The 15,649-nt window shown below is 37.4% G+C and overlaps 2 protein-coding genes across 2 annotated transcripts; both read left to right on the top strand.

The window, feature by feature from the left end:
- The first annotated feature begins 5,190 nt into the window (after positions 1–5,190).
- LOC149238765 (uncharacterized) lies at positions 5,191–7,945 on the top strand. Its single transcript, XM_089367032.1, has one exon. The coding sequence runs from the start codon at positions 6,368–6,370 to the stop codon at positions 7,943–7,945; it is 1,578 nt and encodes a 525-aa protein (XP_089223158.1). The 5' UTR covers positions 5,191–6,367.
- Positions 5,192–5,461, top strand: LOC149238766 (uncharacterized). The gene has a single exon (XM_089367033.1). It carries the CDS (start codon positions 5,192–5,194, stop codon positions 5,459–5,461), a length of 270 nt encoding a protein of 89 aa, XP_089223159.1.
- Positions 7,946–15,649: the final 7,704 nt, after the last annotated feature.

The raw sequence follows: 15,649 nt of genomic DNA, 5'->3' as shown, positions 1-15,649 counted from the left end.
TATTTTACCAATGTTGATTTAATGTCTACGTAAGACATGATCTGGTTGCTTGAATATTTCATATACCAATTTAATGCTCGATCTCTAAATGTTGTGGCGAGCTACGCCATTTTCACATTTTCATCATGGACCTGCTTCACAGTCCATACTGCTTCACATAAGAACTAGAACTGCTCTGGATCCTCTGATCTAGTTCCTTTAAAGATTGGAAACTTAATATCATCGACCATCGTTCTTCTCGGGGGGGAGGGGGAGGGGGAGGGGGATTTGTAAGGGGAGGGGGATGGGGGGTAGGGGGGTGGGGAAAACCAAAATTTGTTTGACTCTAGCTAGATTTAGGCTTTGACGCACTTTCAAGCTGAAAGGGTGAATATTGTGGAGTTCCTTCGGGATTCTCAGGGGGGTTTCCTTCACCTTTGGATTCACTCAACAAAGGGCTATAGTCAGTTTCTATGAAAATCTTCAGATCTTGGTCGCGAGATCTCTTCTTAGTGTCTACTTTATACCTTTTTCCACTTCACGTTGTTCCAGTCTCTTCTTTAGATCTTTTTCCAAACATAATCTACTAATCTAACTACATTCAAAGAATTCCCTTTTCACACAAAATCATTTTAATCGAGAATTTCAAAGATATCAAGTACTTACCTCGCGGTCCCTTGAAATTTTTTTATTTAGCTTCATTGCAGGACACCATTGTGTCTACTACGAATTCAGTAATAAATATTCCCGAAATGATATCAACCCAGAAATCAACGGCTCTTGAAATTCTGTTATCAATTTTCTTTAGGTGTTGTATCAATTATGGATTCTAATGCTTAGGTTTGTCTCCTTTAAAATAATTCTTTCTTTTTTTCAATATTGAAATCCACTTGTACAACTCAATGTGAAATGAACCAAAGAAGATTTTTTACTGATATTTGAAGATATACTTCTCCAAACACCTTTGAGATGACAATTTAGGGTTTCAGTTCTCCTAATCTACAAATTCTCGTTCCTTCTTTTCTACCCACTCTGTATCTCTTTCTTGGATGAATGCCAAAACATATCCCTCAAACAGATCCCAATTCTAGCAAGTAAACCATTTGTTGGCTTAGGTGGGATGGACCCAGGTTCAAAGTATGATGCACACCAATGAAACCCTCAACCACTAGCCCTCTCGGCAACGACATGCAAGAAGATTGCAGTCTCACCCGAAGTGATTATAAGAGGTTGTAGAACAAGATTTCTGCAACCTAAGGGATGTCGTGTTGAGGCACCCATGTATTCTCTTTTTATGCCTTAAAACAACTTAACCTCAGGAAATTACTTCACACTTATAATTTAATTCACGAAGTTAAATTCATCATTTATGCATAACATACACATTCATAAACTATACAACACTAAAATAAACTACAGATAATAAGAAAATGAACACTAAGACAAAAATGTTACTGTGGTTCATCCCAATGTGGGACTACGTCCACAAGAAATGTTGCTTATAATTTGGAATTCAATAAAACAAATAGTTCTTCCCTATGCACACAGCTGTAAGGTGTTTGCGCACAAAGCTACAGATGGTCTGCGCACTCAAGCTGTAGACATAGTCCTCCATGCACACAACTACGATGCCTCACCCTTCCTCCAAAATACAGACCACAAAAGTATCACATAAATGCAGATCTGTCTCAATACATCATCATAGGATCGATTCTCTTATTATCATTCATCCATATATATACTATTACATGAAGGATTTACATTGTTACATTACCATGGACCCGATACCATGGTTTCTGAAATACAAGGGGTTATGGCCCAAAACCAACAACTTTACAATATTTTAATGCTTTTACAAAACAGAAGGGGCTTCGTTGTGAAGCCCCAATGATGCAGGGTGCCTTTTCTGCAAAGTCTTCATCGTGCTCCACTACTATGTTGCACGGTTCACTTCGTATTCCACAACATCCTTTCTACTGCGTGCTTCTACAAAAATTCGATTTCTTCCAAAATCTGCCCAAAGTTTGGCCATGTTGGGCTGCGCACAACAACCTTTTTTAGTCCAAATCCATTTGAGGTCTAAAAATAAAATTTCTAAGCTTATAAATACTAAATTAGATATTGATACTCCTTTGGAAGATTTGCACAAAGCTTCTATAGCATGAAATTCTGGGCCATAAAATGTCTCTTTTCCTTAAAGTTGAACTAAGATCGAAAAATGAAAATGTTTAGTTTTAAAAGTTAAAAGTAGATTTGGATATCCAATGGATAAATTATCACAGGGTTGTGATTGTATGAAATTTCAAATCATTCTCGTGCATCTAAGGTCCAAAAGTGAGATTTCTTGATTTGAAAATCTAAAAGTAGATATGGATATCCATTGGGGAGATGAGCAAGAAGCTGCAACACATGAAATTCACGGAAGTTATATGCCTCTTTCAGTAAAAAATAGACCATAGCCAAATATTAAAACTATCCATTTTAAATATAAATGCATATATGAATATTGATTGCAAAGGTGAGCATCAAATGATAGTTGCATGAAATTCTACGCCATTATTGTGTTGCTTCTAGTTAAAATCAATTTGAGATCCAAAATTGAAATTTCTTGGTTTTTGAATCTAAAAATATATAAGAATAACTCTTTGGGATATTAGCACAAGGCTCCAACAACATGAAATTATAGGCCATTTAACTGCATCTTTTCTTCAAACTTGAACCAATGAAAATCCTAGATTTTAAGGGAAAGAGATTTGGATACCCACTAGCTAAATTATCATGGGGTTATAATTGCATGAAATTCCAAGCCATTTTTGTTCCTTTTTTGGTCAACATTAATCCAAGGTCCATAAAAAAATTCTTGGTTTGCAAATCTAAAAGTAGATATAGATACTCACTAGGGAAATGAGTAAGGAGTTGCAATTACATGAAATTGTGTGCCATTTGTATGCCTCATTTAGTCAATTTGAAATTAAGATCCAAAAATTAAAATTATTTGTTTTAAAAGCTAAAAGTAGATTTGGATACATTGGGGAGATAAGCATGGGTTTGCAATTAAGTGAAAATTTAAGCCATTTTTGCACCTCCTTTCACCAAAGTTAATTCGAGGTCCAAAAGATATAATTCTTGGTTATAAAAGTTAGAAGTAAACTGGATACCCATTTTGAAAATGAGCACGCAACTACAAATGTATAAAATTCCGGGTCATTTTTATGTACCTTTTGGTCAATACAATCTGACATACAAAAATGAATTTTCTTAATTTTCAAGCCTAAAAATAGATATGTATATCCATTTAGAAGATTAGAACATGGATCTCATTGCATGAAATTCCAAGCCATTTTCTGTGCCTCTTTTGGTAAAATCAATCTAAGGTCCAAAAACAAATATTCTCAATTTTAAAATCTAAAAGTAGATATGAATACACATTTTTGAGATTAGTATTGACTTGAATTGCATTAAAGTATAGGCTATTTGCGTTGCCTCTTTTGCACAAACTTAAATTAAAATCCAAAAATGAAAATTATTAGTTTTAAAATCTAAAAGTAGATTTATATACCCATTGGGAGATGACCAGGGGCTGAAATTGCATGAAAATCTATGCCACTTCTATGTCACTTTTAGTCAAAATCAACCGAAGTCCAAAATTAAAACTCTTGACCCGTAAATATAAAAGTATATATTGATACCCATTGGAGAGATGAGAATGGAGCTACAATTGCATAGAATTTCAGGTTATATTTATGCTTCTTTTAGTCAAATTTAAATTGAGGTCCATAAATAAAAAAATATGTTCTTTAAATGCTAAAAGCATATTTGGATACTCTTTAGTGAGATGAGCATTCATCTACAGTTACATGAAATTCTAGGCCATTTTTGTGCTTATTTGGGTTAAAATTAATCTAAGGTAAAAATGTGGAGGTTCTTAATATTCAAATATAAAAGTAGATATGCATACATGTTTGAATGATTAGCACAATGTGCCAATTACCTAAAATCCTAGGCTATTTTTATGTCTGTTTTGGTTAAAATCAATTTGAAGTCCAAAAAAAATTCATTTTCCAAATTCAAAAGTAGTTATGGATACCCGTTTGAAGATTAGCATGTAACTCCGATTGCATGAAATTTTGGTCCATTTACATATCTCTTTTTTGTAAAACTTAAAGAGGTCTAAAAATGAAAATTCTCTGTTTGAAAATACAAAAGTTGATATTGATACCCATTGGGAACATGAACATGGGGCCACAATTTCATGAAATTCGAAGCCATTTTTATGTTTCATTTGGTCAAAATCAATGAAAGGTATAAAAATTCAAATACTTAGTTTTCAAACCTAAAACCAAATATGATGCATAGTGGGGAGATAATAATGGAGCTAAAATTGCATGCAAATTTGGACCATTTTTATACCTCTTTTTTTCAAATTTAAATCGATGTCCAAATAATGAAAATTTCCATTTTAAAAGTTCAAAGTAGATTTGGATAGCCAATGGGGAGATGAACATGGGATTACAATTGCATTGAAATTATAGGCCATTTTTGTGCTCATTCTAGTTAAAATCTATCTAAAGTCCAAATATAAAAATTTATGGTTTTGACAGCTAAACATAGATTTGGATACCCATTGGGGAGATGAGCAAGCAAATTCAATTGTATGAAATTCTAGGCCATTAGGGTGATGAGCACAAGGCTGCAATAGCATAAAAATTTGCATAATTTTTGTGTTCCTTTTCACTGAAATCATCCAAAGGTCTAAAAATGATAATTTTAAATTTGTAAATCTAAAAGTAAATATAAATACCCATTGGGAAGGTGAGCATGAGAGTGCAATTTCATATTTTGGGCCCATTTTATTCCTCATTACGCCGTAAGCGTTCCTCTTTGAAACGAACTCACCTAACTGCCATCGTGTACAGTTTTGCAACGTTGGATGAAATGTTAGACGATTAAAACAATATTGGGCGTTAGATCACCACCGACTCCTCTACTTAATCGTAAACCGACTTGGTATTCCTTTGCTTTTCAACTTCTTCTTCAACCGTCCGAGTTCTCCATTTCCGCCAACGATCGTCAATCTGCATTTCCATGGCAGCAGAAATGCTCCATTATCCCTGCAATCTTAAAACATTGCCCAGACACGATCGTACTCGATAAACCACTTTAAACCCTCTCAAAACCTTTCAAATCCACTGAAAATTCCTCCGTTTCAGCCATGAGAGGCACGCAGAACTGCTCAGGTCCGCCCTCAAATGAATCTGCGGGGAGAGATCGAGAAATGGAGGAGCTTCGCAGAGAGTTGGGGGAAACGAGGTTCGCTATGGAAAGGCTCGAGATCGAATCCCGTTATGTTCGTGAAATATCCGATAAACGAAAAAAAGCACTTGATGATGCCCTTGCTAAGCTCCAGGAGAAGAAACTTCAGGTGGAGAAGCAGGCTGAAGAGTTGAATAAAAGGGCAGAGGATATTGATGCCGTGAATTAAAAATATGAAGAAATCCAAGCCACATTGTTGCAGAAGGAGTCCACCCTTAGGGGCTTGAATTCTACCCACGAGCAGCTCAGGACTCGGTTTAATGAAGGACAAAGGAAGATGGAGGATGAGAAGTGGGAATTGGCTTCTAAGCTTGATGACGCAAACAGTAAATGTGAAGAGCAAGAGAGGAGGATGAAGCAATTTGTGAGTGAGATCGAGAATTTGAAGTCTGAAGTTGCCAAAGTGCAGAAAAAATGCAGCGATGCTGAGGCTGTGGCTGAAGAGAAGACGAAGGCAATGCAGCGGCTTAAAGCCGAGCTTGAATCCCGGGAAGCCACAATTTCTGTTTTTTCTGACAATAGGACCCATTCTGAGGTTTTCAAAATGAAGCTTGCAGAGTGCGAGCGGAGTCTTGCGCAGGAGAGCGCACAGAGGGCTTCTGCAGAGAGTGCTTTGGAAGAGCTCAGGAGTAAATATGGGCATCTGTTGAAGGTTGAACAGGAACACAATACTGCTCAGGAGCAGCTTAAATGGAGGAAGGAGCAATTTGGGCTCCTAGAAGAGGCTCACAAGAAGTTGCAGCAGTAGTTCCAGGACCAGAAAGACGAGTGGGAAGGTGAGAAGGTGGGTCTGATCACAGAAATATCAAATCTGCAGACCAATCTCGAATCCCAATGCAGGCAGTCCAAGGATCTTGAATTGCAGTTGCAGAGGTGCAATCAGGCCCTGGCACACGAAGAGAGCCGGAGGAAGGTATTAGAGATCCAAGCAGAGGAATCTCGGTATGGGTTTGAGAAGGTGGCTGCTGAATTTGAGGAAGCGAGGTCAGTTATTGAGAGCTTGACGGAGAAATCTAGTAAAGAATTAGGCCATTTGAGGGATTCATTGGCCTCAAAGGAGAGACAAGTGCGTGAAATGGAAGTGAAGCAGACTCGCATGGAGCAAGAGAATCAGGAGCTGAAGAGCATGCTGGATGAATTCCAGGCATTCAAATATGGCAACGACGAGATGCAAGGTTCACTAGAGAGGTTCAAGATGAAGTATGCAGCTATAGAGGAGTCTTACAAAGAAATCTCCGAAACAATGAAGAGGAAGGAATCCCAATGGAACAAGGAAAGGGAAGAGATGCTAAAAACATTGAATGATTATCAAGTAGATGTTGTGTCGAAGGATGGAAAGATATATGGGCTACAGAATCAGTTGGAAGGGGCCCTTTCCACTGTTGAGAGATTAACATATCAGAAAGCAGAACTGTCACAGAGGTTAACGATATCCAAATCAGAATATCAGCAGGCACAATCCAAACTGATGGCTGAAAATCTTACTCTGGAGTCATCCTGTAAGAGGAAGAATGAAGAATTCGATTGCTTGAAGGATCAATTGCAGGCCAAACAAAAAGCATTTGAACAGATCCAACAAGAGCTGGATCAACATCAAAGAACAATTGAGATGATGACAGGAAAATGCCAGTCTCTTGAAGCTCTTGAAGTACAATTCTTGGCATTGCAGGAAGAGGTTAATAGGAAACAAGAGCAATTTCAGAGCCTCTCCAAATCACGGGATCTTCTTCAGCATCAGATGCTTCAGAAGGAGCAGAGCCACAAAGCAGAAGTCAAGAAAGTTACCGACACTTTAGAAGAAACAAATGCTTGTCTTCGTGCAAAAGAACAGAGAGAAAACGAGCTTCACAATGAGTTGAGGAGGTTGCAGGAAGTCATTGATAATAATCAGGCAATCCGCGTTACCTTGGAGAACAAGACGGAAGAATACCAGCATCGGTTACAAGCACTGCAGCAAGAGATGTCAGAAACCAGTAATGCACACTCTCTTTTAGAAGAAAAGAGCAAGGCTGAGAAAGCAGCTCTTTTCGATGTTATAAAAGTCAGGGACAGAAAGATAGAGGAGCTCAAAGAACAAGTCATGCATTTTGAACAAACCCTGAACAGGTTGAGCCAGCAAGAGGAGAGTTGGCTGGAAATGCAGGCACAGCACAAGCAACTATTGGGTCAAAGAACACGGGAGCTTGAATCATTGGCTGTTGCAAATGCAAAACTTGAGGCAGTTGGAAGGCAGCTTTTAGATTGTGAGCAAGAAAGGAATATCCTCCAGAAATGCCTTGAGAGTAAAGAAACTGATATGGGGGAATTGCAAAAGAAAAATGAAGTGCTCTCTGCAGAGAAAAGTGCCATAGTCAATTCCATCAAAGCGCAGGAAGACAAAATTTCAAGGCTTGTGGAGGAGAATGAAAATAACAATTTGGCTCTTCAACAGGCATGCACTAAATTGGAACTTGCAGATTCAAAATTAGATGACCGAGACAGAGATATTGCAGAATTGCAACAGAAATTAAAACAAGTAGATGTGCTTCACCAAGAATTATCGGATACAGAGAAAAAAATGCAACATTTGGAGATTTTACTTGGTGAAGGCAGGTCATGCATTCAAGAGAAGGAAGAAAAGATATATGAATATGAGATTTGCAGCATTTTTTAGCTCACACAGTAACTGTGTTTCTTAATTGTTTTATTTATTTTTATGTCTTTTTCTTCATTGTTTTATTTATTTTTATGTATTTTTCTTCATAGTACTGTTGGCTTCTCAATTGGCTTGAAATAATTCATTTCATATTCATTTCATACCTACAAGCTTCTGCGTTGCAGTATGAGCTGCCATTGAAAATTGATAGTTGAGAGTAGGTTTAAATGTGCAAAGATTGGAATTGAAAATAAAATTATGTTCAATAGTTAAAACTATGTAATCATCTTTTATTCATACAGAGGGCAACGGGGTTATTGGATGGTCCAGTGATAGTGATAATGTTGATAATGGCTCCCTTAAATCAAATTCAACAACAAATTTCATTCACCGTTGTTCTCTGCATATTCGATTTTCAAATGGTCCAACACTGTCTTATTCTTTAATTCTTGGCTCCAGAAAATTCTCATGAATTCTCCAAACTTATATCCTTTGTACCAAGTTGGATGCTATTCATCAACCAGGGACGCTGCAGGGGCAATGAAGGCATCCTCCGAGGGGCCATAAAACGTAGGAATTGATATACGTGCAGCAGATGCATTCGTTACTGCTCGATGTTCCACACTTCTGAATCTACCATTCGTTACTGCTCGATGTTCCACACTTCTGAATCTACCATTGCTCACAACCTGACAAATTATTAGCATTAATAATAACATTGTCAAATTCCCATTGCTCACAACCTAATAAATTATTAGCATTCACAATAACATTGTCAAATTTTCAGGAGGAAATAAAGTATTGGATCTGCTCTTGCTCTTGTTAAATACCTGCAGTTGATCTGTTTTGTATGTTCAATGAATGCATGCTTTAGATCAAACTATATTCTGAGGCCTTTACATTCAATGGGCTGCACTCAAAAAATTCCTCCTTGAAGAAAGCAGAAAATGTGATTACGGATTAGTTGGTATCTTCTGTCTCTTGAATGAATGAATGGGCTAGATAAAACTGTGTTCTGAGACCTATGCATTTCTGATATGATTGAACCACATGGTTCAGTTTACATCTATGGGAAATCAATGAATTTCTTTCAGAAACGATGTTCAGAACTTAAGAGACCAATATTTGGGATCTAAAATTCAAAATTTGATTGTAGGAAGATGTGGGTGGATTAACCTCTCAAGACCAACCTTTCTAAAAGAGGTATTTAAAATCTTAGGCTATTTATAATTTGTGGGGGAATTTACCTAGATTTTGCAACTATATGAATTACAGTGGCTAAGATAGTGTCTACGTTCTGCTGTCTCTATATATCGCTATTGCGTACCTACTTCCTTGCCTTGAACTATGATTAAGACCTTTTAGGATTCCTTTTACTTTTAACTTCTCCTGTAAGATCTTCCAGGGCCAACCATATGAAGGGTTGGTCTTTCAGGATCTTTCCCTAAAGAGGGATAACGAAGTCTTTGTAAATGGGGTATATCATATGAAACGCGTATCTATCTTTTAATGACTTTTGAATGAAATTTCATTATATGGATATGCCACTGTAATAATATCTTCTAATATCACATAGATAACAATCATAACTTTGAGAGTTACTTCAATTGGTTTAACCATCCGACATAAATAGTAAATACAACTACACACTAGAAAGAACGAACCATCCCACATAAATATTCCACTATTCCACTATTCCACTATTCCCTGTCCTCAGACTCTTCATCTTTTTGTCACTGAACTTTTCAGCTTGCATGGCAAATGCAACCTGAACTTCTGTGAAGAATAAAAATAATGCTATCTAATTTTTCAGAACAAAAAGATCACCTGATTTGAAAACCCTGCATTCCTTCACATAACCACACCCCATTGATTTCCAGCAGTTGCCATTGATGTCACATAAAATCCCTCTTTCGATTTCCTACTAATCCATTTAAATGGAAAAAAATCGCTCACTTTATATGATTGTTGTTTATAGAGTGTACCTAAGAAAAACCGTGCATCATCATATCACTACAAGGAAGTTTAGTAAACACTCAAAAGCCTCAGCGTCAAGAGTATTTCCCAGAAGCACAAACATTATCGATATTACTCCAAAAGTCTAGAGTAACAATCAATACCCCAACTGCAACAACATGGGTTCCTTTATTTTAGGAACTACTATGGCTAAATCAAACTCCAGCAAACATTTATGCTACTGTTTCTTCAACTGAAGGGGCTTTTTAATTTCTTCGAGGTTTCCACTGTTTTTTGAAGAGGAGGTTCAGGTATGCTTGGACCTTGGTTAACTATGTGAAGCGGAGTCTAGGGCGATCAGATTCTACGAGATACCCTAGCCTTTTCGGGTTATCCTTCTCTTTTTTAAAATATTCAACAGGTGATCAATTCCTCATCAGGGTTTGTTTTGGTTTCCCCTTAATTCTTTGTTTCTCTTTCTTACAAAAGAATTTATAAGAATCTGAGACATACTCATCAGGGTTTGTTTTCGTTTGTATATCTTACGATTTATTTCAGAAGGCTTGTGTAGATCCTTGCCCTCAAAATTCAATATGTTTTAACTATTTCGCTACAGAATTTCGTTTGTATATCTTACAGTTTATTTCAGAAGGCTTGTGTAGATCCTTGCCCTCAAAATTCAATATGTTTTAACTATTTCGCTACAGAAATAACAACTGGGACTACAGTAAGTGGTTTCTTGAGCAACATTCTGGGGTTTATCCTGCTATAATATTTTCTTCTTGTGTTTGAGATTTATAAGGTCAGTTCATGGTATAATATTTGCTACTGTTGTCTAAATATTTGAGGGCGAACTAATCTTTGCAATAACCATATAATTGTTTTTTTCATACGCAGCATATAGCACGAGCAGTTAGAGATCCAGCACCATAGCCACTAGAATCAACGCAAGCATAACTTCTGTTAGATCGATAGCAGTTTCACGAAATAGTTTTGGTTTCTGATGTCACATAGACACTTTTTTTTGGTTCAACTATTCTGTAATGGTCCCCTGCATAAGGGGGTTGGGTTTTTATGTCAGGTCTCTGTATCATAGGGTTTGTTCCGCCACTGCCATACTTGTCATTAATGTTGTGTAATGGGTTTTTGCATGTTCTGTTTCGAATCGATACTTCTGTAACATTGGGCTGGTTCTGTTGTTTGAGCACTAAATGCGTTCACATAAGGCACATGTCAAAGCATGTCAATGCTCTCGTACACGCAATTGGCCAATTAGTTACCTAACGGTAGATAGGTCTGTGTTGTTTTGTGTTCTAATTTAGGCTATGTTATCTCAAAATCAAACCCTGATAGGCTGCTGGTCAGGTTGACTCTAAGTAACTATTTCAAACCTACTTTAGGCTGAGGCTTAGCCTCCTCAACCTGAGAGGGCTCTCTCTGGATGGGTTAATGATTTTGATTAAGATAAGATGGCTAACTCTTTATGAAATAACTGAGACAAATATGGATGCTGGAAAAACATTAAATAAGTTTCCATTGGGCCTATGGAGTCAACAACATCTTAATAAACATGAATCTTGACTTTACATAGAAGTCAGGGCATTCAGCATTTGAATATTCAGAACACAACTCATATGGAACCACAGTTTATAAATGCATACAGGAAATCAGAGCACAATCAGTGAATTCTGAGTGATTATACATTTATACAACTGTAAAAAATTAAGGAAAAGACAAGATCACACATTCTGAACATAGAAATCCTTCATGAGTCCTGAGAAGTAAAGCCAAATTATATTACTGAGACTCTGTCTTTACATAAGCCAAATACAATGCTCTGTCATAAAGTTTTCCAACCTCCATTACATTGTTGTTTCAGCTATATATAGAATTCTTATTCTAACTGATTGAGATTCCTCCAGCATGAGGGGAATTCGATAACTACCTCTAATGACACCTATCAACTATTTAACTAACTAATAAATACAATAAAGTGCTGACTGGAGCTTTTTTAGAGTTCTAAATCTACTATGACTCTAACTCCATATTATATGCATGATGGCTTCTCCTCGTTCTTTGACAGCTGGTCCTCTTTCAGTTTGGCTGAGATGGCTGAGATGGGTATTTAATGCCCCATGTTGACCTTGGATGTTGAAACTTTTTAACTGCTCAGAAATATTAGGAGGTTACCCTTGCTTCTCGGCTTCAGTTTTTCCCAAAATCTTCGAATGCACAGAAACATGTTCTTTAACCTTTAATTACCCAAAATGTGGAAGACTGCCACGTTTTTGATGCGCTGTAAGCTTTGTCCATGAACATGTGTGCAGGCAAAAGTTTGTTGCAGGCAAACCGTTTGATATATCTTGAACGGTGATCAAGGGACTTTATAACAAAAATTTAAAATTGAATTTGAATATTCAACCTTTTAAAGCATCCACCTGTCTTGACCTGATTGACTGCTGACAACTCCAGATGATCTCTTGCATTCCCTTTAGGCGTTTCCTTTTCAAAATTCCCGCTCATGATTCAAACTGTTTGATTTGCGTTAAAATCATCACTTTCAGTAGTTTCGTAGCGCGCTACGAAACTGCTGAGTTATTTAAAACAGTTTGCCTTTGACCCGAGATCTTTATCAACCGAATATTTGATTTCCAAAAACTCCCTTCGACTTTCCATATGTTGAACAGGGATTTATATTTCCTCAAAGAAATAAGATTAAGCAAATTTGTCAAAAATTTTAAACAAAACCTTACTTGAAGTGGAAAACTCATTTAGTAGGCAGCTGGCTTAGCTGTGTCTTTAAATCTTCAATTTGTTTCCTCATAGCTCTATTCCCAGCTCTCAGTTGCATATTAATCCTTCTGATATACTTGGCTTCTTTGATTGCTGGTACTGTCCAGGTATGAAATTGTGCATGGCCATCAACCACTGAATTCAACTGAGCTTCTACAGCTTCATTCCCTTCCCATAGGGTTTTATAATATTTTGCATGTATGGCTGCATGTTTTCTAGCGGCCTTCTTCAATTTGGCAATCTCATATTTAGCTGCTTCTAATTGGCTCTTTATGGCTGCTATATTATCTCCTTGAGATGTGATGGCTGTTTTGCTTGCGTTTTTCTGTGTCTCTTCCCCTGTTTCCTCTGTTCTTGGCAGTGCTTCCTGTACTTGCTGGAATCTCCTTGTCATAGGTCTTCTTGGTTTAAAAACGAATTCCTCAGCTGGCACATCAAATTTGAGCCTTTTTGAGGCCTTGGATTTCTTGGTGCTTTCTTGTTCCGACTGCATCAAGTCGATTTGAACTGGTAGAGACTGCTCGAATTCAATAGCATGTAATAAATCATTCAAACTTGCCTTGGATACTGGACTGTCTTCGACTGCTATAGCTTTACCTTTTTCCTTATTTATTTGACTTCTTGTTCTTACCCTTGAGACTATTTTCGATGTGCTTGTTTCAGGTATAGTCTTCTTATCATGAGCTTTTTCCTTAGTTGTTTGCTAAGGTTGATCTTGGATAATGAGAGGCTTCACTGGTTTTCTTAGCTGTGACTTTGGAACCCTTTTGGCTCTTGCCTCTTTTTGGAGCTCAGATATTGTGAAATCTCTGGCCGGTTGAGGAGTGAGGCCAGTCTTGCTTTGGAATCCAGCCATAAAAATAAAAGAATTCCAGTCTCTGTCTATCTTTTGGAGGCCATCCAAAACCAGCAGCTTGATCAAACCATGATGAAACAAAGAGGTTTCACAGTCCTCTTTCCTCAGCTGCACCTTATCACACATCTTACTCAAACTTCGGAACAGATAAAAAGGTAGGTCTATGGAGACTTTCCCATTGAAATGCAAAAGCAGTTTGAAATGGTAAGAATAAACCTTGTTATACCTCCCTTCACAAGTCAAATATTTCTGTATGCAGGTGAGTAAAAGAGCATAATGTTCCTTGACATAATTCCTGGGCACTGCCTTAGTTAAATCTTCATTTACATATGCATCTTTTAAAAACTCCTTACAAGGATTCATGTCAAATTTGAAATTTTTAAACCATTCCTCTTGTCCTCTTGGGATCTCTGTCACAGCAGATATCGCTTCTGGAGAAACCTGCACTTCTAACATGGCTACCTTTGAATTCAAACCAGTGAAGTTTAGTGCAAATTCTTTAGTTACCTGTGCATGCCCTCCTTGTAGCTTTTTGCAAAAGTTCCAGCACCCGGCGTTTTTAAATGCTTTCTTCACCCCTTCATCTCTCAGCGTTATATCCAGGCCCTCAGGTTCAGTCCTTAGACATTTGCCGGATCTGTGCTCTTTTTTCTCCATGGATTCTTCCAAATTTTCGCACACAAAGACTAACAGCTCCGGTTGAAATTGTGATTCAGCTTCTTTTTAATTCAGCCTCGCTTGGTTGTCAGCCTCGCTTGATTATCAGCCTCGTCTGATTATCAGCCTCGCTTGAAATTTAAACTCTTCCATTTAAAACCTTTCAATACATAATCTTGCGGATTTGTCACTCATGCAGAACCTACGGCCATCATTAAGGTTTATGCACGGTAAAATTTCTTGAGAATGATACTTCATGCATATCAACAGATCTAGTGGTGGTGATAGTGGCAATGAGCATTCAAACGTGATAAGAGAGGTACATGAGCTGACATGAGAGGACATGACTGATGACTCACCTAACAGACTTGACATTTCGGGAAAGATTCGCTGTGGAATGCACGAATCCATGATTTTGCAGCGCTGTTAGTTTTAAATTTTAATGATGCGCTGCGAAACTGCCTAATCATGATGCGCTACGAAATTGCTTAATCATGATTGCGCTGCGAAACTGGCGAATGGGAATTATGCTGGGAAATTACTAAAAGACACGGTGACTCAGATAAGACAAGATGTAGCTATAGAACAATGATGGGTGGAGGAGAACCAATGGGAGTTGAGAATGACTTGAGTTAAAAAACTCTTTAAAACTCCACATCCTAGGGGAAGAAAATTAAAACGAAATTAAACTAACAAGGACCTTTGTCATCGGGCTAGGATAGAAAATTATATGCATCAAATTTTTAGTTCTAAGTGATAACAGGCTAGACCAGTGGTTTTTTGATAGCTGAGAGTAGGTTTAAATGTGCAAAGATTGGAATTGAAAATAAAATTATGTTCAATAGTTAAAACTATGTAATCATCTTTTATTGATCCAGAGGGCAACGGGGTTATTGGATGGTCCAGTGATAGTGATAATGTTGATAATGGCTCCCTTAAATCAAATTCAACAACAAATTTCATTCACCGTTGTTCTCTGCATATTCGATTTTGAAATGGTCCAACACTGTCTTATTCTTTAATTCCTGGCTCCAGAAAATTCTCATGAATTCTCCAAACTTATATCCTTTGTACCAAGCTGGATGCTATTCATCAACCAGGGACGCTGCAGGGGCAATGAAGGCATCCTCCGAGGGGCCATAAAACGTAGGAATTGATATACGTGCAGTAGATGCATTCGTTATTGCTCGATGTTCCACACTTCTGAATCTACCATTGCTCACAACGTGACAAATTATTAGCATTAATAATAACATTGTCAAATTCCCATTGCTCACAACCTGATAAATTATTAGCATTAGCATTAGCATTAACAATAACATTGTCAAATTTTCAGGAGGAAATAAAGTATTGGATCTGCTCTTGCTCTTGTTAAATACCTGCAGTTGATCTCCCATATTAACAACGAAAGCGTTGGGTATGGGTTCTACAGCAACCCACTTTCCATTTCTGAGTACTTG

The sequence above is a fragment of the Pinus tabuliformis genome, chromosome 8 (assembly GCF_031772625.1).
Source record: "Pinus tabuliformis cultivar Carrire ecotype Pingquan chromosome 8, CPIR1, whole genome shotgun sequence".
NCBI classification, from domain to species: Eukaryota; Viridiplantae; Streptophyta; class Pinopsida; order Pinales; family Pinaceae; genus Pinus; species Pinus tabuliformis.
This window is presented reverse-complemented; position numbering and strand designations above follow the sequence as displayed.